Source organism: Fusarium coffeatum, assembly GCF_003316985.1.
Source record: "Fusarium coffeatum strain FIESC_28 chromosome Unknown BRIP53273_contig_72, whole genome shotgun sequence".
Taxonomy (NCBI): domain Eukaryota; kingdom Fungi; phylum Ascomycota; class Sordariomycetes; order Hypocreales; family Nectriaceae; genus Fusarium; species Fusarium coffeatum.
Window position 1 is genome coordinate 172,788 of NW_022157868.1, and position 25,815 is coordinate 198,602.

Here is a 25,815-nt window from a genome sequence, read left to right on the forward strand (position 1 = left end):
GGACCTCTAGACAAGGATGTCGGTCATAACAGGGCATATGCAGTTATCGAGAACTCATAGCGGTTCAGGAAAGATGAGGTGGTCTAGGTGTAGACGGGGCTAGGGGGGGCTTAACTATGGTCGACGTTTGTCCCAATTGAGTCAGAGGGTGTTTTCCGAATGCAGAACATTCTCACAAGTAGAAGTTGCCAATCGAACATTCCTCGCTTTGAGGCACCGCACTGTCCCACAATCCTCGTTGTCACCATTATCATACCAAACAAGATTCTTCCTTCCCGCAGTAGTTCAATTAAGACTTAGCTGTCAAGTACATACTCTACCAAATGTCGAAACAGGAGAATCGTATCGCCGTCGTTGGAATGGCTTGCCGCCTTCCTGGTGGGGTGGACAGCCCTGAAGGTCTATGGTCTCTTCTTGCAGAAGGCAGAGATGGGCGAAAAGAAGTACCTAAAGACAGGTGGGACTGGAAATCATTCTACAATGAGAATCCAGATACCAGAGACGCGACGAATTTCAGTCATGCCTACTTTCTCGACGGAGATGTTTCTGCGTTCGACGCTCGCTTTTTCAACATTCCTGGGACCGATGCAGCGTCTATGGATCCTCAGCAGAGGTTTTTGCTTGAAGTGACTTATGAAGCGCTTGAGAATGCTGGCTTGCCAATTGAAGAGTTGCGTGGATCTGATACATCTGTTCACATGGCCATGTTTGCTAGGGACTATGATCGCATGGGTTATAGAGATTTGTCGCAAGTGAGCATGACCCATATCATTGGAGCAGGAGAAGCCATTCTGGCCAACAGAATCTCCTACGTATTGGATTTGAAAGGAAGCTCCAATACTTTGGACACTGGATGCGTAGGTAGTGTCACACCTTTCCCTTCTGACAATTGCTGATTTACATGTAGTCTGGTGGTCTTGTGGCTCTGCACCAAGCGTGTCAAACGCTGAGAGCAGACGAGGCCACGATAGCTCTGGCGGGAGCAAGTCAGCTTTTACTCACTCCTGACCAATCTCTCGTCATGTCGTAAGTGAAATGTCTACCCAAGGCAAGCACAAGAATCTCACTGACCTTCATCTCTAGACAGCTTACCAACAAAGATGGGAGATCGTACACCTTTGATGATCGTGGCGCTGGTTATGCACGAGGTGAAGGTATGGGTGTGCTCGTGTTGAAACGCCTGGATCGAGCTGTAGCAGACGGTGATTACGTTCACGCAGTCCTGCTGGAGTCAGGCGTGGGCCATGACGGAAAGACATCTGGCATCTTCCTACCAAACAGTCACGCTCAAGAAGCTCTAGCTCGATCTGTCTACTCAAGAGCTGGCCTCGATCCCCTCGAGACATTATTTGTCGAGAGCCACGGAACAGGTACTGTCGCTGGTGATAACGCCGAGGTCGGGTCTATCGCTAGAGTATTTGGTCGCGAAGCAGGAAGAACCACAGATCTACCGGTTGGAAGTATCAAGACGAACATTGGACATTTGGAAGCTGCGAGTGGTGTTGCGAGCGCAATCAAGGCTATCATGGTTCTCAAGAAGAATCAAATCCCCCCGCAGCTCAACTTCGTCAATCCGAAGCCTGGCCTTGATCTCGAGAAGAAAGGTATCAAGGTACCTCTTGAACTCATGCCTCTCGCGCCAGAGAACCATACAGAACCTCGCAGAGTGTCTGTCAATAGTTTTGGATATGGTGGAACAAACGCCCACGTCATCCTCCAGGGTTACGATCTTGACTCTCAACCTCATCGTGACCAGAGCAGCGACATGAGGCCCATTGTTCTGTCGGCAAACTCGGAATCATCCCTGAAGAAATTGATCGACAATACACGACAGTGGCTACAGTCAGAGGGGAGCCAGTCAGTCTCCTTCGTCGATCTGGCCTACACCCTCAACAAACGCCGCTCAAAGCTGCCATGGCGCTGCAGTGTTGTTGCAAGCGACATACAAGGGCTTCAAGCAGCTCTCGGGGACGTTAGCCTCCAGCGAGTCAAGTCATCACGAGACGTTGGGCTGGCCTTTATCTTTACTGGTCAGGGTGCACAGTGGTTTGCTATGGGCCGCGAGTTGCTCACGAGTTCCCAGGCCATCGAGTTCTCTTCTTCTATTTCACACTGCAACAATGCTATGGAAGCATTAGGATGTGAATGGGATCTTATCGAGGAGCTTTCACGGGACGAGGAGTCATCACGACTGGGTGAGGCGAGATTTGCTCAGCCAGCCACCACGGCGGTGCAAATCGCCATGGTCGACCTCCTTGCTAATGCCTATGGCATTCAACCTGAAGCTGTCTGTGGTCACAGCTCGGGAGAAATTGCAGCTGCCTATGCCGCCGGAGCTTTGTCCAGGGAAGCGGCTATGCAAGTGTCTTACATGAGAGGTATTTGTTCTGCGAAGGCCAAGACCCTGAACTCAAGTCCTGGAGGCATGTTGGCTGTAGGGGAAGGACCTGATGCCATTGGCGAACGGATCAAGAAGATCGACAGCAGTTTTGGTAAGATCACTGTGGCCTGTGTCAACAGTCCCGAGAGCACCACCATTTCTGGAGATGTTGCAGCGCTTGAAGAACTCCAAGTTGCTTTGGTTGAGGCTTCAGTCTTTAATAGACGTATCAAAGTGGACTCGGCGTATCATTCTCATCACATGGAGGTGGTCGCCCCATCATATCTCACATCTCTTGATGCGTTGATAACCACTGAGACACGAGATGAAGTTGCATTCTTCTCTTCTGTTACTGGTGTCCGCAAGACGTCTGGATTTGGAGCAGATTATTGGGTGTCTAACCTGGTGTCCCAGGTCAAGTTCAGCACGGCTTCTCAACTCGTCGCGCAGCACTTATCCAATGTCCATTCCTCCGGAATCAACATGTTGATCGAAGTCGGCCCTCATGCCGCTCTATCTGGTCCTCTTAGACAGTCCTTGTCGGAGTCCAACTTCAAGTTGGCCTCGGGGGCTTCTTTCAAGTACAACTATTCCCCATGTCTTGTTCGAAGCACAAGTGCGCTCAAGTCTGTATCGACACTGGTTGGAAAGGCCTTCGATGCCGGTGTTTCCGTTCGAATGGATATTGGTAGTAACGACGTCCAGCCTCGAGTTGTCCCTGAGCTCCCCTCGTATCCCTGGGATCACAGCAACACTTACTGGCGCGAGTCAAGGCTGAGCAAAAATAACCGGATGCGTCCATTCCCACCACACGATCTACTTGGCCTGTTCGACCCGGCTAGCTCACCGTACGAGCCGCGATGGAGGTACCATGTTAGTCTTGCCAATACACCTTGGCTGCGTGATCACGTAATTGAGGGATTCATGATCTTCCCGGGTGCTGGATATCTCATTATGGTCATTGAGGCTATGAAGCAATTATTCCAGCTGCGCAACACGGCAGGTCGCATTACCAATGTCAATGTCCAGAACATGACCATCTCCAATCCTGTCATCATACACGATGACGACAATTCCAAGGAGAGTCAGGTAGTGGAACTTCAACTCATAATCAGCCCTTCTCGGCAGTATACGGGTAGTTCCTGGGAACACTTCCGTATCATCTCTTATGATTCCCAAAAGGGCTCTTGGGTTGACAACTGCAGCGGCCTTGTTTCATGGGACTCGGTTAACATCAAATCTGGAGCTACTGCTCAATCGCAGGCAGATGGCTTTGCGAGTGCCGAAGAAGATGGCGGCTTGGGTCATTTATCGAAAGGTGCAGCTCAAGCATGGCTACGAGACATCCAAGCTGCCTGTCACATTCCTCTGGATGCTTCAGAGACATATCTCGACCTGAAGACAGCTGGCAATGAGTACGGCGAGATATTTCAAGGCATGAAAGAGATTCATGTCGGTGACGGGTATGCTATGGCTAAGGTCGTCATCCCTGATATCACCCAGTTCGTGCCAGGGCACTCCATGCAGCCGCATACCATCCATCCTAGCGTCTTCGACTGTCTTTGCCAACTTGATGCTGTTTGTTTCCGAAGACAAGGGCTTATGGCACCTGTCATGCCCACCAACATGGGGCAGATCTCGGTTGCAGTCGACATGGACAGTTCACCTGGTACTGAAATCGTGGTAGCTCTGCAGCATTGGCAGCACACCCCACGAGACTCTACTTATGCATTCTATGCGTACCAGAGTATGACCGACGGTACTTGTCGTCCTGTTGTAACATGCAACAATGCTCGACTCAAGGCTGTGGGGGAGGGTGATGTGGATGATGAAGCCAACAACAAGATGACCTATCGCATAGATTGGAAACCTGATGTCGACTTTATGGCCCAAGATGACTTTGCGCCTCCCACGTCGAGCCCCATTTCGCGTGTCTATGGAGAAAATGACGGTACTCTTTCCGATAACCATGCGGCACGGATCGCGGCATACATGAGATCCCTTATCCACAAGAGTCCCAACATGGACGTGTTGATGGTCGGCAATGGACCCAGCGGTGCCACTATGTCGCTGATGGGGGCTATTGAGTCCCACAGCCGTTCGTCACTAGTTGCGTACACTTATACTGACGTTTTGCCCGAGCTGGTTGATCAGGCGCGCACGAAGTTCAAGGACTGGGTTGCCCCCATTGATTTCAAGACGCTCGACATTTCTCAGGACCCTGTCCACCAAGGACTCAGTGCCCATGGATACCATTTGATTGTGGCTTCTATGGTCTCTTTCACTTCAACTGGGAGAGGCACCGCTATTGAGCATATCAAGAAGCTCATGAGATCAGATGGCAGACTGGTACTCCTGGAACCGACTCACCCTGCGGCGTCTGAGAATGGACGCATCGATGAACTGCATATCAGCGTGTCTCAGTGGGATGCTTTCTTGAAGGACTGTGGCTTTAGTGGACTTGATCTTGCGTTCTCCGAAAATCACTCGTCCAATAACGCTAGGACTCTGATGGTGACTCGACTTCTCCCTTCAGCGATAAGCATAGCTGGCGGCCCTCAGCACGTAGCCAAGAAGGCGAAAGCGGAGGTCCTCCTTGGATATTCGGATGATGCCGACCAAGCTGCACTCGGCCAAGCCCTAACAACTGGCTTAAAGCAGAGAGGTATAGAGTGCACTATGGAGAAGTTGGAAGCTGCATCCGAACATTCACCTATCACGGTTGTCATCGATTCTGTCGAGCACCCACTTCTTCTGTCACCCAGCTCAGAAACCTTCCAGCAGGTCAAGCAACTCCTTCTTCGTGGCGGAAACGTTCTTTGGCTCAGCTTCCACGCCTCACAAGAATCTGGGAACGAGGCGGCACTGATGAAGATGGCAGGTGGTATGGCCCGCGTTCTACGACGTGAAAACCCCACTTTGCGATTGATCACAGTTGATGTTCAAGACCCGATACATTCTTCCATTAACGAGGGCCAGGCACAGAGTATCGTCGGGTTACTCGCAGATGTGACGATGTTGTCATTCTTGTCACCTGAGGGTACTGCATGCGCAGAGAATGAGTACTCCATTAGTAATGGCAAGCTCCTCATCCCACGAGTGTTGCCAGATGATCACCTGTCTATGCACATCAACAGTCGAATCAATCCCCGGAATAATACAAGCGGGGATGCATCCACAGTGCCCTGCTCATACATTAATAGGGACAGGCGTATCAAGTTTGACATCAGGGTTCCAGGTTTGCTAAAGACTATACGTTTTGTGGATAACGAGGAGATGCTGAACCCTCTCGGCCCGGATGAGGTTCAGATCGAGGCTCGAGCATACGGCGTCAACTTCAAGGACGTGCTTATAGCTTTGGGTCAGATGCCACCTGCAACCCAGATGACAGGTGAGATTGCCGGTGTCATCACCGCTGTGGGTTCCAACGTTTCGTCGCACAAGCCAGGCGACAGGGTAACAGCGCTCTTTGTGACTCCATTGGGTAACGAAGTTCGCGTCAACAGTAACAATGTGGTTGCCATCCCAGACTCTGTCAGCTTTACCGACGCAGCTTCTATTCCCCTCATCTTTGTTACCGCCTGGTACTGCCTTTACCATGTCGCGCGGCTCGAGACAGGCCAGAGCGTCCTGATTCACGCCGGATCTGGAGGTGTAGGACAGGCAGCAATCCAGCTCGCCCAGCTAATGGGAGCTGAGGTCTTTGTCACCGTTGGTAGTAGGACAAAGAAGAAGCTGATTAAGCAGAAATATGGCTTGGATGACAATTACATCTTCTCGTCGCGATCAAGCCACTTCAGAAAGCAGATCTTCGATGCAACTCAGGGCAGGGGCGTCGATGTTGTCTTGAACTCGCTGTCGGGCCAGCTCCTGAGAGACAGTTGGGATTGCCTCGCACCCTTTGGTACGTTTTGTGAGATCGGCAAGGCCGATATTATCGGTGGTGGTCAGCTCAACATGACCAAGTTCGACAAGCAGGCTACTTTTGCTGCAGTAGACATTTTCTATATGCATCAGCATCGTCCGGAACGTGTGGTTCGTGGCATCAAGGAGGTATTGTCCATGGTAGATCGGGGCATGCTCAAGCCTGTATACCCTGTCACCACCTTCGACATGTCATGCATCGAGCAAGCCTTCTCCCTGATGGCAGAGAGGAAGCATATGGGGAAGCTGGTGCTTCTTGCCAACGAGAACACTCTTGTACAAGCCACCCGACCTAAGGCTCCCGGTCTTCGCTTACAGCAAGAGGGGACTTATGTCATCGGTGGTGGACTCGGTGATATTGGCAAGAGGATTGGACGGCTTCTCGCTGAGAATGGCGCTGGTCACATAGTGGCTCTTACTCGCCGAGACACAGGCTCGGTAGCGCAGCAGCCTGCCATTGTTGCGTTTGAAAAGGTCATTAATGAACTGGGTGGCGCTCTCCATATCGTTCAGTGTGATATTGCCGATGAAACCAGCACCCGCAGCGCCGCAGATCAGTTAGCCAAGCTCAGTCTACCTCCCGTCAGAGGCATCATCCAAAGCGCTACGGTCCTCCGAGACCACCCTTGGGAGTACATGGAGGCTGATGACTGGAACGAGTCTGTCAAGCCCAAAGTTCAGGGTACAATCAATATGAATGACTACTTCTGCTCTCCTGAAGGCACAGATTTCTTTGTTATGCTGTCATCAGTGGCAAGCATCGTGGGCTCCGCCTCGCAAAGCAACTATGCCGCTGGAAATGCGTTCCTAGAGGCTTTTGCTCATTCTCAGACACAAGCTTCGCGAGGTATCACCAAGTACGTGGCGGTGAACGTAGGAGCTGTCGAGGGCTCCGAGTTGATCGCAGGTGTGCAGGATCAAGGAATCGACATCACCAACATGATTGGCTCTGTTTCATTCGATGAGGTTCTTGCGACCCTCGAATACGCCATGAACGTGGACGCTCGCGCGGATCCCACCGTTGTTCAACATCTCATGCACTTCAGCCGTGACAAGATGGAAGCTTCTTCTGGCCCATGGGCACTAAGCGATCCTCTGTATGACCATGTTCCCAGTAAGATGAGATTGGAGGCTAGATCATCCAGTAAGGGTGGCGATGGCAAGAAGCAGACCATCCTGCAGGCCGTTGAGGAAGCTGAGACAGTAGCTGAAGCCGAGGCCATTGTGAAGCAGGCGTTGCTAGATAAGTTCGAAGCTTTCCTTGGCGACGATGTTCCTGATATCGCTATCGCGGCGCTGGGACTTGACTCCCTGGTCTCGATTGAGCTGAAGAACTGGGTTAGACATACGTTCAAGACGCCTCTTCAGATCTCTGAGCTTACTGGCGCCCCAAGCATGATTGCTCTTGCAAGCCTGATCGTTTCGAGAATGATCCTCAAGTTCAACCGTACCAATGGCCCTGTTGTTGACCTTGACACCCATCACATTGGGCAACGTATCACTCATCCACTGGAAGCCTCACAACCAATTGTTTCTTCCGACTCTTCTGACGCCGTCCTGACTGACGACGCAACAGACGGAACGAGTACTGTGAGTGAGCCTGACTGGCATGGTCAGAACTGCTGCAAGGCTTACAAGGAATTGCCTGTCATGCCGTTGCCGAATCTTGATGAGACCCTTGACTACTGGCTTGATTCCAACCAACACCTCTTTGGGCCTGACCAGCTCGAGTCCATCCACCGAGATATGAAAACCATGCGAGCTCCCGACAGCCCTGCCCGTCAAATTATCAAAGACTTATACGAAAAACATGCAGACGACAGGACCAACGCTTGGTTTACCGATATTGTTACGAACGCCCGTTTCCTGTGTAGACGAGCACCTGTCGCTCCATGGACCAGCATCATGGTCTCTCAACGCGAAAACCCTGGCAAGAGACACTCTCAAGTTGAGCGGGCCGCCATTATTACCTCTGCTACTATCTCATTCAAGCGCGCTATCGATGCTGGTGAGGTTGATCCCATGGAAATTGCTGGTAAGCCTGAGTGTGCTTGGGGGTGGTCGTGGTTATTCAACACCACGCGTGTACCACAGACGGATTGCGATAAGGTCGTCAGCTATGCCTCGAGGTTGACTGCGCCAGACGCTCAAGACCACATCGCCGTTCTGAGAAAGGGTCGCGTCTTCAAGGTGATGCTCCAAGATGGGGATGGCAAGGATGTATCGTTCCAGCAGCTTCGGGCCACGTTCGAAGCCATCGTGGCGCAAGTGGAAGGCGAAGATGTATTGTCAACTCTGTTTACAACCGATGAAAGAGAGTCTTGGGCACAGGTAACGCTATTGATGTCTGGTATGGTAACAAAGCTAACACTTCCGCAGATCAGAGAAACCCTATCAAAATCGAGCCCTGGCAACGTAGACTATCTTCACGTTCTCGACTCGGCCATGTTTGCTCTTTGTCTTGACTCTGGCAGCCCTGAAACTCCCGAAGACATTGCGCGCCATGGTTACATCGGCGACGGTGTTAACCGTTGGTTCGATAAGGTTCTGCAGGTCTACGTCAGCGCGAATGGTCGCTCTGGTATGCTCACCGAGCATGGCATTCTTGATGGTACAACCATTACTCGCCTTCTCGATTGGATCTCCAACAGGATGGATACCTACACTCCTCAATCTGATGCTCAATTGGATGGCTCCCGATCCTTTCAGGTTGAATTAGAGCAAGTCGTCTTGCAAATGACCCCCGAGCTTGAAGCACATGCCAGTGCTCTTCACGAGAAGTACAAGCAGGCTACTTCCAAGTCAACTTATGTTCGCGAACAGCTGAGCGAGTTTGGCACCGATTTTCTGATTAGATCCCGTGTTCCTGTCAAAGGAGTCATTGACGTAACATTCCAACTTGCCATCCGCCTATTTTTCGGTAGAAACATGTTATCTTGGGAGCCTACCAGCGGCACTGTTTTCCACGCAGGCCGTCCCGATGCCATGCAACGTGCTACGCCCGCCGTCAACGCATTCTGCGACGCCGCTGCCAATCTAGCTGAGAACAAAGACACAGTTCGGCTTCGGGGTCTTTTATTAGAAGCCACCAAGTCGATCAATGCCGGCATGAAGTCTCAGCTCCTTGGTCGCGGGTCGCAACGACTCTTCGAAGTTCTTTCTTACTCGTGGCCTGCAAATGAGCCAAAGCCTTCTTTTCTGAGCGACATGGTCTTTTTCGGTCGCCCGAGCCCACCCATCTTTGCGCAGACGAACTCACTGGAGGGTAAGATGACGGTTGATGATTTTGTTCATCTGATGCAAGATACAGATGGGTTCTGGTCATTTATCAGTCCAGACAAGAATTCGTAAGTTCTTTCACTACTTTGCGGGGTGTCAGAGTGTTGTTTTACTAACCTTGTTTATAGACTGTCAGTGTCTCTTACCGGAGGGCACAAGGAACGAACGGCGACATTTGTCAAGGAACTTCATCGCGCAGCGAGCATTGTGAAGGATATTGTTACAACTGGTGCATGATCGTAAAATAGTGCAGACTTTCTTTTTACTATAATAATAACAACAGGCATTTTTCTATTAACATGCTGTCACATTTTCACTCCTCCTAGACGAGTTCACCTGTCAATCTAATCCATTAACCTCAATCTCTGCCACCTCGCCTTGCCAGCTCCTCAATACTCTGGGCAATCACACCCACGGGATCATACTGCGCTATCTCAGATTTTATCTCCAACGCTCTCTTTTTAAACTTGTCATTCTCGAGAATCTCGTCCACTGCGTGCGACAACTGCTCAACTGAAGGGTACGTTGTCCGAAGGTTTACCGCGACACCTGCCCATTCGGCTCTCGCCGCCGACTCAGGCTTCTCTTCCGTTGTGCCAGCCATGACAAGAGGTGTGCCATTGTTAAGTGCTCGCTGGAACGAGCCGTATCCTCCTGTCGTTACAAACACATCAGCGTGAGGAAGGATGTTGTCGTACGGGATAAAGCTTTCAACCCGGCAATTCGAAGGTATGGACACGTCATTGGGGAGAGAAACATCAGGCCGTCCGAGAGCAATTACCACATCTAGGTCTGAACGGGATTGCAAAGCTACCATAGTCGGGAGCACCAGCTGATTGAAGTCCATAGCGACTGTTCCTTGGCAAACAAACACAATCTTCTTGCGATTTGCGCTTTTGTCCAAGACAACCTTTTTCCACCACGAAGGTTCTTCCCAATCACGCTTCGTTCGTTGGGTGGCAGGATAGCCACCAGCAAATCTTAATGTGTCAGGGGCGTCACTCCGCTGATACTCAACACTGGGGGCACACATTTGGACGAATCGATCGGGTAATGAGTAAAGAGAGTCCAGCAAAAATGTATCATCCGGTGTGGCGCCAACACTCTTCAGTGCTTCCTTATACGCTGTTTGTGACGGAGCAAAGAACTGCTTCTGTACTTCGTTGGCAATTTTGTTTCGGCCCCGACCCTCTGGAGTTCGGTCAGGAAGCATGCCTGATCCGAACGGAGAATGGTCCATGCTAGTGAGTAAAACTGGGTTGAGGCCAATTGCTATAAAGCCATCGGGGCGAATACCTGGTGCTCCAAGTCTGGTTGCCAAAGCCCCGAAATTGAGACTCTCTGTCATGACAAAGATAGGTCTCTTGGCGTGTTCGTTTCGAAGCTCCTTGAGAGCTCTTTGAATGGCTTCGTGCTGCGAAGGCAGCGATTTGCAGAAGATATGGATTAGATCGTGGTTGAAACAAGCTGGTCCTTCAAGATGCTTTTCATCATCGGGCCCTAATATGAAAACATACGGATTAGTTCTATGACCCAAAAGTGATCTGTTGGAAAGTGATTTATACAGTCTGCATCGAGATCCCATGAAGTCAGGTCGTAAAAGTCGCCATAACCTTCAACTGGTACAAACGAAGCTCCAATAGCCTCTACTTGTGGACGATACCCGGAGCCAGAAACAAAGCAGACGTTGTAGCCACGGGCTATAAGTTGCTCTGCAATAGCAAGCATGGGAATGATATGCCCGGAGACAGGTGTGCTACATAAAAGCAGAACGGGCCTCTTTGTTAATACCATATTGATTTGAAAAAGAAGTACATGAGTAGAATGTAAGGAGAAGCTATCACGAAGCAGAGAGGACCGTGTAATTATAAGTTTAGTACGAGGAAACACAAATGCTATATCGCTATATCCCCTTGAAGACCAGCCAGCTTCTAGCTAGACCTAATTGGGGGTCATCTTATCTAGTCTCGCACTCTCGCCAGTCAATTTAACCGACCCTTATCCGAGCTTCACCTACTGTAGTGGGCACTTGCTAACAGAGAATGCTGGTCGCTGGTAAATTTGACACCAGAGGTGTATCTCAGTCTAGGCGCGAAAGGAGAAACCGAACTTGCTTGTAGTAGAAGTCACAGAGCTCGGCTTGAATTTATGTTTTTTTGGCTCAGGGGGTCAGACTGCCGTACTCGGGCTTATTTGCAACCCATCGGCAGGCAAATGAGGATCTGAATTTTGACGAGCCTGTGTGCAGATACTTCATTAACACTGGGGTTCATCATGGCCTAACAGTTTTAATATCAGCCTTGAACCTATATATGAAATCTACTCTCTTAATATATTATATTCTAAAATAGAACTCTATAGGAGAATAACATTTATCAGGCGATAAATTCGAAGGTTAATAATAGAAAGGCAGATAAAGAGAATCCTTTGAAGGGTCTAGGGTAAGTACTGTAACAAGCGTGGAAAGACGTGCAAATAACTTAACTCAGGGGTTTGGTAGACAACTGGGTGTCTAGTATATAAGTATGTACTGGAGATTTTAAATAAAATATGAACGCAGTATTATTTCCTTCGCTCATACTAACGTTGGGGGGTTACTCGGGGTTTGCTTGTAACACATCTGGTGACAAGATGCTTGGCAACGCCACGGACGAAGGGGACGATTTGCACACGCTCGCCTCAACGGCTCCAAATGACAAGAGCGCAAGGACGCCAATAACTTTTGCGGACACCATAGTCACGGGCAGCTGAACTGAACGAGTGACATGAGATACACAAAACAAACGGCGACACTATTAACTTCTATAATGTGCCGTCTTATTTTACAGCTCAATTGCAGGGCACAAGACCTGAGGTCTACGTGCTTACAGGGCCCGAACTGGCTGCCTAGCTTTCATCTCGCTTGCTATACTCAGCTGAAGGATAACGAATATTTTGTCCAATGTATTGGCTTGGCAAGGTACTACAGCCAATGGTTCAGTTCAAATTTATAGTCAATGCGTCCGCTATTGCCGACAATGGGCTGGCAAGCCTGCCGTCAATCAAGCGTCAGTCATTCAGCAATTCAAGAAAAATGCATGGGTAGGATCTGCAAACGTTTGCACTGTGTTGCGAGGACACAGACGCGGTGTGGCGTTAGTTTCGCCTGATGTGTGGCTGAACAGCCACATCTGACATGGTCGACGCGGAATAGCGATTCGCCGAGCCCGGTCTTCTCCACTTTTGCAATAATTCACGCTTTGCCTTTCATCATCAATCACGCGTACGAACTCCTCATCCAACCTCTTCGCAATGTCGCAGAACCATCCTCAATCTCATCCATCTACGCATCTTCTCTCCCCGACCCGACCGAACTCAACAATGCTCCCCAAGGGAAACCGATGCATCGCGCTACAGCCGTTATAAAATTCCGGATTATACCCGCCGAGAGCGAGCGCATCCTCTGCCTCCTTTCTGTGGAATAACCGGGGCGTGTAGCAGGGACATCTGAACTCGGAATCTCGCAGTTCTACTGGAGGTTCCGAGGCTTGACCTGGCAGTTCTACTGGAGGTCACAGGTACCCGCCAGCGAAGCCCGGTATCTCTCTTGTGGTCGCGTTGCGACGTTTGGGTTAGACGTGCAGGTGAGTCCCAATTTCGTGTACTAATTATCGGATGTAGCACGTGATATGGCGACTTCAACTTCGAAATGCATCGACATTCATCAAACAACAGCTGTCCTTGAATGGCAGTGGGAAGGTACCACGCGTACCTTGACGACGGCAGATCCCGATCACGACGCGATACAATTTACGTTGCAACTCGATTCCAATAACGACGACCAATCCCATGCGCATTTTGAGATCAGCATCCCTGTTAGATTCAAGGACAAACCCGCTGGTGCAGGAGTTTGCCTTCGCATCAGCCCTTTCTTCATCAAATCATGTACACATTCCACGTTACCCAACCCTTCCGATACCGTCAAGCAGGTGTTCGCATCGACCACATACCTTGACTTCGAATTGAGTAATACAATCACTGTTCTCATTCCCAATGATGTGCAAGAGCCAATTATAGCAGCTCGGGCGCGCTCGGGCAAGATCCTCGACTCATTATTTGAGTTGTCCCGTGTTACGTCTCTACGTGTTTACATGCAAGAGTCGGTACTATCGACCGATTACCTCGAATCCATCACCAAAACTGTGGAACAAGATCAAATTAAGCCTTCCTCGAATCCAGACCATGACATCTCACGCATGTTCAGTGGCAACGGAGGGAAAGTTGCAACCATCACTCCACCCAAACCCCCATCCTACGAGAAAGCAACTCAGCTCCCACCCAACACCAACGCTCCACCTAGTCGTAAACGGCCCCGACAAGACAGCCGACCCGACATCTTCACCCAATTCTGGGATAAGCTGAACAAACTTGAGTGTAAGGTTGGAGAGCTGCAAGCCGACAATGCCCAGCTGCGAGTTGAGAACACCCAGCTTAAAGACAAGGTTGCGCGGTTGGAGAAGAGGTGCGATGGGCTGGAAGGGTCGGTGCCACAAGCCACTGGGAATGACACAGAGGAGGCTGTGATGATAGAGATACGAGACGACATTGACTCCTTGGATGGGAGAGTGACTTGTCTCGAGACTGGGAGAGATGAAGAGTTCAGCGAGCAAATAAAGGAAGAGATTTTTGACGAGCTAGCAAAGCGTCTTCTAGGTGGATGAATAAATAAATTATATTACGTATATGTATGATGATGATTGTAACAGCTGTGCCAGCTGTCGTTGCGGGAATGATAAACCGTCCCATTCGCTAAAGTACACTACTGTTACTATATGAATCAGTAATAAACTCATGGTAGATGCCGGCAGCAAGCCTCGGTCCGTCTTTGTCGCTCTAGATACTAGCTAAAAGCTCGTCCTCCGTCTCCTCATCACTAAAATACCACTCTGCACTAGGCCCCGAACCACATTTACCATTAAACTAAAGCCCATCCCCAAGCCTAGCCTTACATTCAACACCCATTTTTTCAAGAAGTCTCATGAAACGACCCCCAGGGACATCTCCAATCGGCTTACCGCGCTTCTCTGATCCAACAACAATTCTCTTCAGGTAAACACGCTGCAATACGGAAAATCCTTTCCTTATCACAACCCTTTCAAGCATGTCAATTAGCCTTTCGCTACCCAAACCGTCCTGGTCTCTTCGGAAGAATCCATCTGCATCATTGACAGCTTCATCACCATGCTCTATCCCAATTCGTTGCTCTACGACCAGTGTTTCGAGCGTTGCGCATGACGCTTCAAGAATCTTCTCCCAATCTTTATGGGCGGCTACCTCTGCAGTTGTTGACCAGAAATAATCGACCATTCTCATGGAAAGGTTACTCTGCGATGGCTGACAGAGTTGCAAATGTCGTAGTCGAGGGAGCATCAGTGACGTTCCATCTTTTAGACAAGGCAGAAAGCTAGACAAGGGCTGGGTGATAGCGGCCCATCCAGTAAGTCTGCCGTACGTGGGGTATTCGGGTGGGCTGTATAGATCCCCAGGCAACCGAGGAAAATCATCCTCAATTGTTTCCCTTGAACTTATTGGTCTGTCAAGCAATGCAAGCTCCAGCCACTCGACGTTCGAGCAAGAGGACAGGATCCATGCTACAATAGGCCTTGGTATAGTACCATCAAGCTTGACATAATGCAGCTTTGTGAGTGGAGCGGCAGATGGATCGAAGGGTTTATGCGCCTCCTGGCATCGGTACGATAAGTCGCCATATAATTCAAGAGTCTTGATGTTGATGAAATATGGTAGGAATCGCCAAAAGTCCATGTCTAGTTCAACAGCTGTGCAGATAGACTTTATACGCGCACAAAGCTGCATTAGGCGTTCGACATTCTCGGCCAGTAAATCCTGTAACATTTTAAAGAAGTCTTCAGCCTTGTATGCCCCCGAGTATTCAAATTTGGGCTCTCCACAGTAGAATCGTTGTGGTGTAGATGTCTTGGGTAAGGGATGCCTGGAGTCTGATAGCTCGTGAAAGCTCTGATGGTGAAAGTCGATATTGGTCCATAGTTGGGGTTCTGCAAGCCTATTGAGTCGTTTGCAGGTTCGAGACAGTTGGACAAGTTCATGCGCTGTGGCATGGGCGACAATAAAGCTGAGTATCTCATCAGGCAAAAGGTCCATGGTAAGAGACGCGATATAGGCTAGAACCTCAACCTAGCGAGAGATCTGAGAGGAAAGTGTGCTATATCTAACATTTAGGTATGGGTTATTAACCTGGCTCCTGGCGGTTACAGCAAGCCAAAGCTTCGGCGGCGAATGACTCAGGCCGGGCGCTGTTATACAGAATGGATTGACGGAGCTAAAGCCCCGCAATCAAACCGAGGCGCCAAACTATTTTCACGCTGTCTCTCAGTACAAGGAACTGCTTTAAGTACTAGAGGAGGTTTCAATCATAGAAAGCCTAGCTCGCGTAGACTCTAGTTAGAAGCACAAGTAAGTCTGCATGGATTGTAGCTTTCTTCAAGGGATAGTATTTATTGTAACTGCGTAATTGTCATAGTAAAGAAGAAGTAAATAAGTAAAAAACATGCTATTGTAATGACCGAGTTGCCCAAGCAGTGTGATAAACAGGAACTTAGATACAAAAATGAAGGTGAGAATTACAAGTGGTACTCATTCTAAAACAAACAGTGCTGTATGCTTGAACATCAAGCGCTACACCCATTGCCTTATTTAGCGGACTGAGGAGAGGACTTCATAGAAGCAGCAGCCGTCGGCATAGATGCGGGCATCTTGTCAGTCTGCTGTTCTCCAGACGGGGGCTTTTGAGCAGACGATTGCATCTGCATAGATGTTGGCATGGCATTGGATGTAGGCATCTGCATGGAGGTGTCCATAGACATAGGTCCAGTTGGCATGGAATTTGTCATAGAAGTATCCATAGACATGGGAACGGTAGGCATAGACTTCGTCATCCCAGTAGAGGTATCCATGGGAACGGATGTCTCGGTAGACTTAGTCATCCATGTTTCAGCCTCTGTAGGCTTAGTCGTGTAGGTAGTAGACCAAGTCTTGGTCGTAGAAACATAAACACTGCTTGTCCCGGTGCTGGGAGGAATGATCTCCTTGGTGTAGGTAGTCTCGGGAATGACAGTTGTGTAGGTGAGTGTATAACAGGTTGTAGCTGTTGCATAGACAGTAGAAGTCTTGTGACCGATGTAGCAGTCATCAACCCCGTAAGGGCAAGCAGTAATAGTGTAGTACTGTGTAGTGTAAAGAGTGGAAGTCGAAGTCGAAGTAACACATACCGGGGAAGGCGGAGGAGGAGGAGGAGGAGCAGGATGGTACGTAGGGCAAGGGACATATTCCGTCTTGACTTCAGGGCAGAGGGTAGTCGACAGAGCCCAGACCTCGGTGGTGACGTAAGGCTTGCAATAGGTTTCAGGGCACCAGTGATCATCACACCAACTATCATGCTTAGCACAGCCATCCATGGTCTTGACCTCGGTTGTGTAGACAGTTGAAGTGGAATAGTCAGTGACGACCTTCTCACTGACACATTCGTAATAATGAGGATGTTCTGCTGGTGGTTGAGTAGGAGCGGGAGCCTCCTCCTCGACAGGGCAGACTGTGGTATAGATAGCATAGCTCTCAGTAGTGACGTAGGGAGTTTCTGGGCAGTAGGGCTCGCACTCTGTAATAGTGCGGTAGTAGGTAGTGTAAACAGTTGAGGTAGTCCATTGAACGGGAGGAGGGGGGTAGTATGTGATGGGGCAAACAGTGGTATAGGCAACGATAGTCTCGGTTGTCACATAAGGAGGGTGACGACAATGTTCATCGTAGCATTCAGTGATTGTGTATACCTTGGTGGTATAGACAGTTGAGGTAGTGTACTCAGTGGTCAGTGGCATCCCGTGCGTGGTTGTAGGGAGCGTGGCAGACTTTGTGATAGTGGTAGTCTTAGTGGGCTGTCCCATGGTGGTAGGTCTGGTGGTAGGTCTAGTAGTGGGCCTGGTAGTGGGCCTGGTAGTCAAGGGCTGCGTTACTGTTGTGGTTTCTGTGGTAGGCCTGGTGGTGGGCTTGGTGCTAGTCTCGGTAGTAGGCTTGGTTGTCGAGGGCTGCGTTACAGTTGTAGTCTCAGTGGTAGTAGGCTTAGTGGTTGAGGGCTGAGTTACAGTAGTGGTCTCAGTTGTAGTAGTAGGCTTGGTAGTCGTAGGCTGTGTAACAGTTGTAGTCTCGGTAGTAGTGGTAGGTTTGGTAGTTGTAGGCTGTGTGACAGTTGTAGTCTCAGTTGTAGTTGGCTTTGTGGTAGTTGGCCTTGTGGTTGTAGTGGTGGTCTTTGTGGTCGTTGGCGGCATAGAAGGACCAGTCGTTGTGGTAGTTGTAGTCCAGGTTGTAGGAGGACGAACAGGGCCAGTTGTTGTGGTAGTTGTAGTCCAGGTCGTGGGAGGACGGATAGGACCAGTTGTTGTGGTTGTTGTAGTCCAGGTTGTGGGAGGACGGATAGGACCAGTTGTTGTGGTAGTGGTAGTCCAGGTTGTAGGAGGACGAACAGGGCCAGTTGTTGTGGTAGTTGTAGTCCAGGTCGTGGGAGGACGGATAGGACCAGTTGTTGTAGTAGTGGTCCAAGTAGTCTTTGGCGGAGGGATCACTGGCCCCGTTGTAGTGGTGCATGTAGTGGTTGGGAGAGGAGCGTAAGGGTAAGTCGTAGTAGTGGTTTGTTTCCAGAGCTGCTTCGGAGCCTGAAAACGAGCTGGAGAAGTGCTTTGGGCAACATCTGACTGTTGGTCAGGCTCGGAGTCCTGAGTAGAGGCAGCAGCTGGAACGGTGTTTTGGTTGACATCATTCTTAGCAGCCCGAGTGGCAGGAGCCTGAGGGGCAGAGGAAGCGACATCATCTTGGTTCGAGTTTCCTGATGCATCATCTTGCGATTGAGAGGAGTCAGGGGTCGCCTGGGCGGCAGCGGCGCCATTCTGACCTTGCTTTTGCTTCCCTTGCCTGCCATTACCGGAGCCATCATTCTCAGGCTCGGTAGTATCAGAGTTTGACTGAGCAGCAGCACTCTGAGCAGCATTACTGTTGTTGGTGTTGGAAGCATCATCACCCGAATCGGAGTCGCCTGACTGGGATTGGGCAGAAGTACCCTGAGTATTATCGCTGTCATCATTGATAGAGGCATCGTCTCCTGATTTGGAGGAACCAGACTGGCGCTGAGCAGCGGCAGGGCTCTGGCCATTGTTCTTGTTGGAGCTGCCCGAAGTATTGCCTTGCGTAGCGGAATCATCAGACTGCGACTGACCACCCTGAGCATTGTTGTTGTTGCTGTTGCCTGAGGTATCATCCTCCGAGCCGGAATCATCAGATTGGGGTTGAGCAGCAGCAGCACTCTGACCGTTGTTCTGGTTGCCGTTGCCTGAACCACCGCTCTGTGAGCCAGAATCATCAGATTGAGACTGAGACTGAGACTGAGACTGAGACTGAGATTGGGCGTTGTTCTGGTTGCTATTGCCTGAACCACTACCCTGTGATCTAGAACCTCCAGATTGGGCTTGAGAAGAACCACCACTCTGTCCGTTGTTCTTGCTTGAATCATCATCGTCAGTAGTGGAAGTGTCCGAGGTGGGCTGGGACGCGGTATCCTGAGCGTTATCTTGCTGGCTCTGGTCACCCTTTCCCCGTTTCATGACTGGTTCTGCAGCCCGATTAGCGAAAGCATGGGCCTCTTGAAAGGATGGCCCCGAGTAAGCTCGAGGTAAGTTACGATTATCTCGAGGTTCGAGTCGGCTAAAGCCTAAGACGCTGGCGTTAGCCGCGCCAAAGGCAGCGACAGTGAGGAAGAAGAAGCCTCTCATGTTTCAAGTATTCAACAAATACTATAACGAACGAATCTGGGGATGAAAGAACAAGTGTCCATAAGCAACCCGAGATGCGGGCATTCTTTATATCAGAACTGACAATATCGATATGAGCTCTTCCGCTCTCCCCGTCCCCTCCTACACAGCTACACACACACTTTCTTGTACACGAAGACTCACATGCATGCCCAAGTGAGTCCATTGGTTGGCCAAAATCAGGAAGAGGCTATCGAATACGGGCAATATGCATGCAATACAGTATCATGAGGTCATCAGACATACCTCAACTGGACTGATAGGACGGACCGAGAGTGTCAGCTACTTGGACAGTCTTGACAGCGTGCAAGGACTTGTATGGCAGATCTAGAGGCTACGTACCTGTTGCTCTGTACCCGCAACGGGTATTTCCAACGGTTTGACCGTTGGAGGAACATTACCGGGTCGATCATAGGAACGGAAATGGAAGAAGAAGGTGGTCTCGTGTGGTCGGTTGGTCGGCAATCTAGACTGTTGGTCCTGGTTTAGTCAACAAACGGTCTCATACGAGCTGCAGGAGAGACGTGTGTGGTGATGAAGCGGCTTGTTAGTTCTGCATTGGAGGTTCCAAACATAAGATCGTGTCTTGGAATAAGCAGGCAAACAGAAGGTGGACATAGGCTTCGTGTTCAAGATGGAGTTGCGTTGCAATAGCGTCTTAAGGAGGATGGCACAATCTTGGACTAGCCGCTGGGCGGCATTAAGCACATGGTGGTAGACGCGTGCTCTCGGTAGGCTACCAACCCCAACCGCTTCCCCAATAATCAGGCTCTGTACTCAATTGGCGTGCAGAAGGCTTCGCTCAGTATGAGACAGCATAATCCATTCCAACCATTCTGGATCAGATCAGTAATTGCCAAGCACTTTCGTCGCCATAGAGCTAACAGGGCAAACAACCCAACGATGTGATTAACGGACAATGGCAGATTCTGTTGATTCCCTGCGTTAGTTTCCCATAATAGTGATATGAGGTGCATCGAGGATGACAACGGGTTTTGTGGTGTCTTACTTTGCGTTTGTTGCCGGGTTTGCCGTTTCCTCACAACCAACGAGATCACTGCCCTGTTTTTCGCCTCAAAAGTAATTTTCTGGATCGGCATTTTGAAACCGAGTGTGCCAGTCCCAAGAGCCCGGTACGCGGCCTCAAGGCTTAGTTTTTACTGTTTCGTATTCAGAGCTTCATCACAATGGACAATTGAGTTAAGAATGAGGACCAAGTTTGCTCTCGGGGAACTCTTGGTTTGGGCACTTGCCGTATTGGGTCATTGCGGATCCCAAAGAGATCGGGGCTAACTGATATTACCAATGATAACATCTCGGTGATGTCACTACCTAACCTATTCTATCAGGAGGGTCATCTGTAAGTGAGCAAGCATGTCTATACTAACTGTATCTGATTAGTGTAACTCCGAATTGCTGACGTATTCACGAGCCCCTCAATTGCCCCACGACCTGCGATAAAGATTTATCTCGGACCTGTCTAATAAATCAGTGATCACGATCACTTCTCATCGGCGCTGGAAGATGCCGAGCAATCAAATCACCAGACAGAATCCTGAGCAAGAATGTTACCGTCTGACAAGACCCAGAAAATGCTAAACTCCCGGCTTGCCGACACATTGGTGGGTGCCCTTCCAGATTTTCCACGAGCTTGCGAGATCGGCTATCAAGCATCAATATTCCGGAGGGCATTAATCAATGAGCAAGTAACCGTTCCGTCGTACGGCAAGCTGTTATTACTTGAAGCTTAAGAAGAGGGAACAAGCATTCTAAAATTCCCGGGAGTTTATCTCCAATGGCTTTGGCTCGGACCTCTTGGAGGAATATACATCTTGTCACCATCGTACGTTAATTACAATGCAAGTAAAATTTCCATGCATAAAAGACGCTGTTATCTCGCAATGTAACTTACTGCATTTTGAATGGACTTGGCAGTGTCAACAGACCGTGGCTTGATCCAATGTTTGCTGCCACAGGCAATTGAGTTTGGAAGTGACCGAATTGTTACAATTGCGTACATTGTGGCTGAACACTTTCTAAAGTTCTACTTTTCCAGCGTCTCTCCTTCTTCTATTAGTAATCCACTATACCACGTTGTATGCCAACCTTAAATTATCAACGCCTTGAAAATAGCTGTGATCCGAGAATGAGATCCTGCGATGCCAAGAAATAAGAAAAGCCTGCCTTCTTCGCCCTTCCAAACCATTCTAAGATGCGGATACAGGGGAGTTTGCCCAAAGCACTGTCTGACTCCACCACGGCAGCGAACGATTCAACATAAGCTCGCTGGTGTGCTTTGTGTTCCAAGATGCAAATTCCTCCTCCAGTCTAAGAATTGAGTGCAGTCTCGTGAATAGCCTCAACGACCTCATTGATGGGCATGACATCCACGAAGTCGCCCACCCCGTCAAAAGACGGCCGACATCCGAGCAATTTGGCAATTTGTATAAGCTCGTTGAGAATTGAAATGTCTTCCTCCTCTGATTGCTGCACTGACTCGCACGCCACAGGACGGTGGCTGAAAACGGGAAGGTTGATTGAGTCAGCAGCTTGTTTCAGGAAAGCCTCTGACGCCCATCTGGTAGTATCTGTCCCAAAAGGATCGATTAGCAACGCAGTGAATTACAACGTCCACTTCTTTTGCAAGCTGAGAATATGTTAAATCCGATACACGGAGCTTGTGTTGGGCGAGATCACTTTGGAGGACCTTGACATTGCTACTAGGATCATCTACCACCTCGCGATCGTTCAAATTCCGGCACAGACAGTGGACTTGCGCCACACGATGATCTTTAAGCAAGCTGAAGAGGAGGTGGCGTCCAAGGTAGCCCGACGACCCGGTCAGCAGAACATTAATAGCGGTGCTTTTGCCAGCGGCACGGAGTGGTGTTGTGAGCTGAAGATCTTTAGCGAACTTCCTTTCTTCATCCCAGTGGATGAAATTGACAGGGCCGCAGTCCTCAAGAACCCCTGCCATGGCACCGAGAGTGCTTGAACCCATGAGTGTCACGAGCTTGGGTGCTGTCCACCAGACCTGTCTTAGGAAGGCTTGAAGCTTCACTAGAAGAATTGAGTTGCCTATCCTAGCTGCATAGCAGATACAGCTCACTATCCAATGGCTTTCTTATAGTTAAGAAAAAGATACTAATAAATCAATAACCTGTATCTATTACACCCTAATAGATATAGGTTACCTATAGATTTCTATTAATAAAATATATTACAAGTAGATATATTAATTTATTATATTAAAGTAAGTTTAACTAGGGTATAGAGTAACTAAGTAAATAGCTAGAAAAATAACTATTTATTTAAATTATAAGAAATTAAAAGAAACCTAGCTAGGATATTACTATTTATTAAATTACCTAAGTTTCTATTTATAATTTATATAATATACTATTATATATATATTACTAAGGAGGTTAAGCTATATTTAAAAAAGTACTATAAGGGTATTAAAGTAGCTACTAAAAGAAATATAGTATAGTAAGTAAAAAATATACTTAGTATAATTAAAGACTAGAGAGAGTTATTAATATAGCAGAAGCTACTACTAATAATTAACCTAATCCTATATATCTATTTACCTATTACTAATAAGTTAGCTTATAATAAAAAAGGGTATTTATTTATAATTAGTATTTTATAAGGTATATAAAAGTATTATTATAAGGAATATAAATAAAGTAATTTACAAAGGAAAGGTAAAAGTAAGTAGATATAGTAAATATAGGCCTAGTAAATCCTATAGTATATAGCTATTTAAAGCTAGTAGTTATTTAGTAATAGATTAGGTAATAGTTAGTTTAAGGTTAGGTTTAAGGTACTAGCTACCTAGATATCTAATAAAGCTACTATAATAAAGTAAGTAATATATACTATAAAGTAAAAGTAAAAGTAGTTTAAATAAGAGGATAAAGAGTATATTAAAACTATTAATATAAAGGCTAATACTAATATATAGTTAAAGTATATAAAATAAGCTAAATATTTATAAGAACTAGATTTAAAAGCTATAAGATAGTTAATAAACCTAGTTAGTAAGAAAGAGTATATTTTATAGCTAATATAAAATAATATTATATAGGTTATATTATAGGTATAAATAATAGCTATACTTAGTATAATTAGTACTTAGGTATTATTTAAAGTATAATATAAAGAAGTTAATAAGAAGCTATAGTAGCTATTTAATAATTAAGTTAAAGAAAATATATAAGCTTAGTATATAAAGGTATAGTCTAAGTTAATATATTATATTTACTATATAAAGGGAATACTTAATAGTAAAAGGCTTAGTTTTAAATTAATAAAGTAGTAAAATAACTAAATAGATATATTAAAGCTTATAATTAAGAATTATATTAATAATTCTAAGGTTAACTTATTAAATAAAGATAAGGTAAATAAGTTAATATTATAGTTAGTTATTATATTATTAAACTATAAGTTAATAGTAAGTAAGTATTATAGTACTATTATTAATAGGTTAGCTATATTAGGAATTAGGAAAGATAGGGGTTTAATAGATATAATAGATTATATACCTATATATTTAACTGTAATTAAGGTAGCCTAGGCTATAGTTATATATTAATTGTATTAAAATAGAAAGGGTAAGATAGCCTAGTTATAATAGGAAAAGGGTTTAAATAAAAAAGAGGTAAAGGAGAAAGTACTTAGTATATTCTATATTATATATAATAAGGTATAAAGGTTTATAATAGTAATATCTAAAGAGATATATACTAAACTAATACTAATAAATTAAATTTATAAGATATATATATATAGTATATTTATTTAGTTTAATATACTAATAGGTAGGACTATAGATTAGGATAGTAATTATATTAAGTATAAAAAGATATAGTTCTAAATAGCTATATTAACTAAAATACTATATATATTAATAAGAAAGGTAAGGAAGTATTTAGCTATATTAATAATAGTTAATAATATAGATTAGTTACTATAAATCCTATAGTTTAAGGTAAAAGATAACTATAGTAAGAACTAGATAAAATATTTATTTTTAACTAATAACTAGAACTATAAGTAGGTAAAGAGAGGTTAGGATTAGGTAATAAATTAAATTACTAATACCTAGCTATAAGGGTAGGGCTAGGTATAACATAAGGTATAAATTAATAATAAAAGGAGAAATAAAAAGCTATTCTAGGCTTAGGTAGTATAGTTATATAGTTAAATATTTAATAGGTTTATAAAGTATATATTTATATTAATATATATAATAAGCTAGCTAAGGTAAGTTACTAAGATAATAGGTATTTAATACTAAAATATAATAAATAAAGAGGTTAAGAATATATTAATATATAATAGAATAATATATATAGTTATATTATATTATAAGGGATTTTAATTAATAAGCTAAGCTAAGGTAATTTACTAGTATTTTCCCTATACTATAGGTAAGTTATTAGTATAGTATTTATAGTTAGTTTTACTATTTTAGTAGTAGGTATAGGGTATTATTAAGAATACTATTATCTATAGCTTATTTATATAGCTAGATAAAGTAGTATATAAAGTAAAAGATAGTATTATAAAGGAAAGGGAAGTAAGATAAGTAGTATTAAAGAGGTAAAATTAGGATATTAGTACCTATAATAATAATAATAATAATAGTAATAATAATAGTAGTAGTAGTAGTAGTAGAGAAGGAAAAGGAAAAAGAAAAGAAGGAAAAGGAAGAGGTAGTAGTAAAGAGAACTATAAAAAGAACCTAGAAAATACTAATAACCCTAGGTATACTAATAATAATATTAGGTTCTAGAGTTAGGTAATATATTTAATAAGCAAGTGCTCTAGTAAAGCAAGTACTTTAAAAATCCTAGCTATTATCTTTTAATTACTAATAAAAGTAATATAACCTATTTAATTAATTAAAATTACTTACTATACTCTTTTTTAAATACTTCTAGAACTACCTAATAGGTTCTTATATTATACCTAGTCTTACTATATATACTATATTATTAAATACCTAGTCTAACTAACCTTCCTTAACTACTACTTCTTAATAACTTACCTACTACCTATATATTAATATCTATCTAATTAATTACTTATAATACTTTCTCTATAGTTATAGGATCTCCTTTCTATAGTTTAGTTCTTTTTAACTTTTAGTACTAGCTTAGCTTTTTATTTCCCTCTTAAAGGTTTTAAATCTTATTTCTTATTAGGGTAATCTTATATATAGTTCTCTTTACTACCTTAGTAAGAGACTAAATAGCCTTAATAATTAACTTTAGAGAGCTACTATAATACCTTTTAATTTAACTCTTAAGGTATTTAGTTTAAGATTAAGCCTTATTTACTATTATTAAGGTC

The 25,815-nt window shown here is 46.0% G+C and overlaps 5 protein-coding genes across 5 annotated transcripts; 2 read left to right on the forward strand and 3 right to left on the reverse strand.

The window, feature by feature from the left end:
• Positions 1-323: 323 nt before the first annotated feature.
• FIESC28_03437 (uncharacterized protein) lies at positions 324-9,820 on the forward strand (the record flags this gene model as incomplete). The annotated part of the gene is made up of 5 exons (XM_031157586.1): positions 324-857; positions 908-1,026; positions 1,084-8,635; positions 8,684-9,651; positions 9,712-9,820. The coding sequence occupies 5 exons, from the start codon at positions 324-326 to the stop codon at positions 9,818-9,820; spliced, it is 9,282 nt and encodes a 3,093-aa protein (XP_031018412.1).
• Positions 9,821-9,941: 121 nt separating this feature from the next.
• Positions 9,942-11,311, reverse strand: FIESC28_03438 (uncharacterized protein; the record flags this gene model as incomplete). Its single annotated transcript, XM_031157587.1, has 2 exons — positions 9,942-11,083; positions 11,149-11,311. The coding sequence occupies 2 exons, from the start codon at positions 11,309-11,311 to the stop codon at positions 9,942-9,944; spliced, it is 1,305 nt and encodes a 434-aa protein (XP_031018413.1).
• Positions 11,312-13,251: 1,940 nt separating this feature from the next.
• On the forward strand, positions 13,252-14,283 carry FIESC28_03439 (uncharacterized protein; the record flags this gene model as incomplete). The annotated part of the gene is made up of 1 exon (XM_031157588.1): positions 13,252-14,283. One exon carries the CDS (start codon positions 13,252-13,254, stop codon positions 14,281-14,283), a length of 1,032 nt encoding a protein of 343 aa, XP_031018414.1.
• A 259-nt stretch (positions 14,284-14,542) lies between these two features.
• Positions 14,543-15,742, reverse strand: FIESC28_03440 (uncharacterized protein; the record flags this gene model as incomplete). The annotated part of the gene is made up of 1 exon (XM_031157589.1): positions 14,543-15,742. One exon carries the CDS (start codon positions 15,740-15,742, stop codon positions 14,543-14,545), a length of 1,200 nt encoding a protein of 399 aa, XP_031018415.1.
• Positions 15,743-16,290: 548 nt separating this feature from the next.
• Positions 16,291-19,413, reverse strand: FIESC28_03441 (uncharacterized protein; the record flags this gene model as incomplete). The annotated part of the gene is made up of 1 exon (XM_031157590.1): positions 16,291-19,413. One exon carries the CDS (start codon positions 19,411-19,413, stop codon positions 16,291-16,293), a length of 3,123 nt encoding a protein of 1,040 aa, XP_031018416.1.
• Between the last annotated feature and the right edge of the window lie 6,402 nt (positions 19,414-25,815).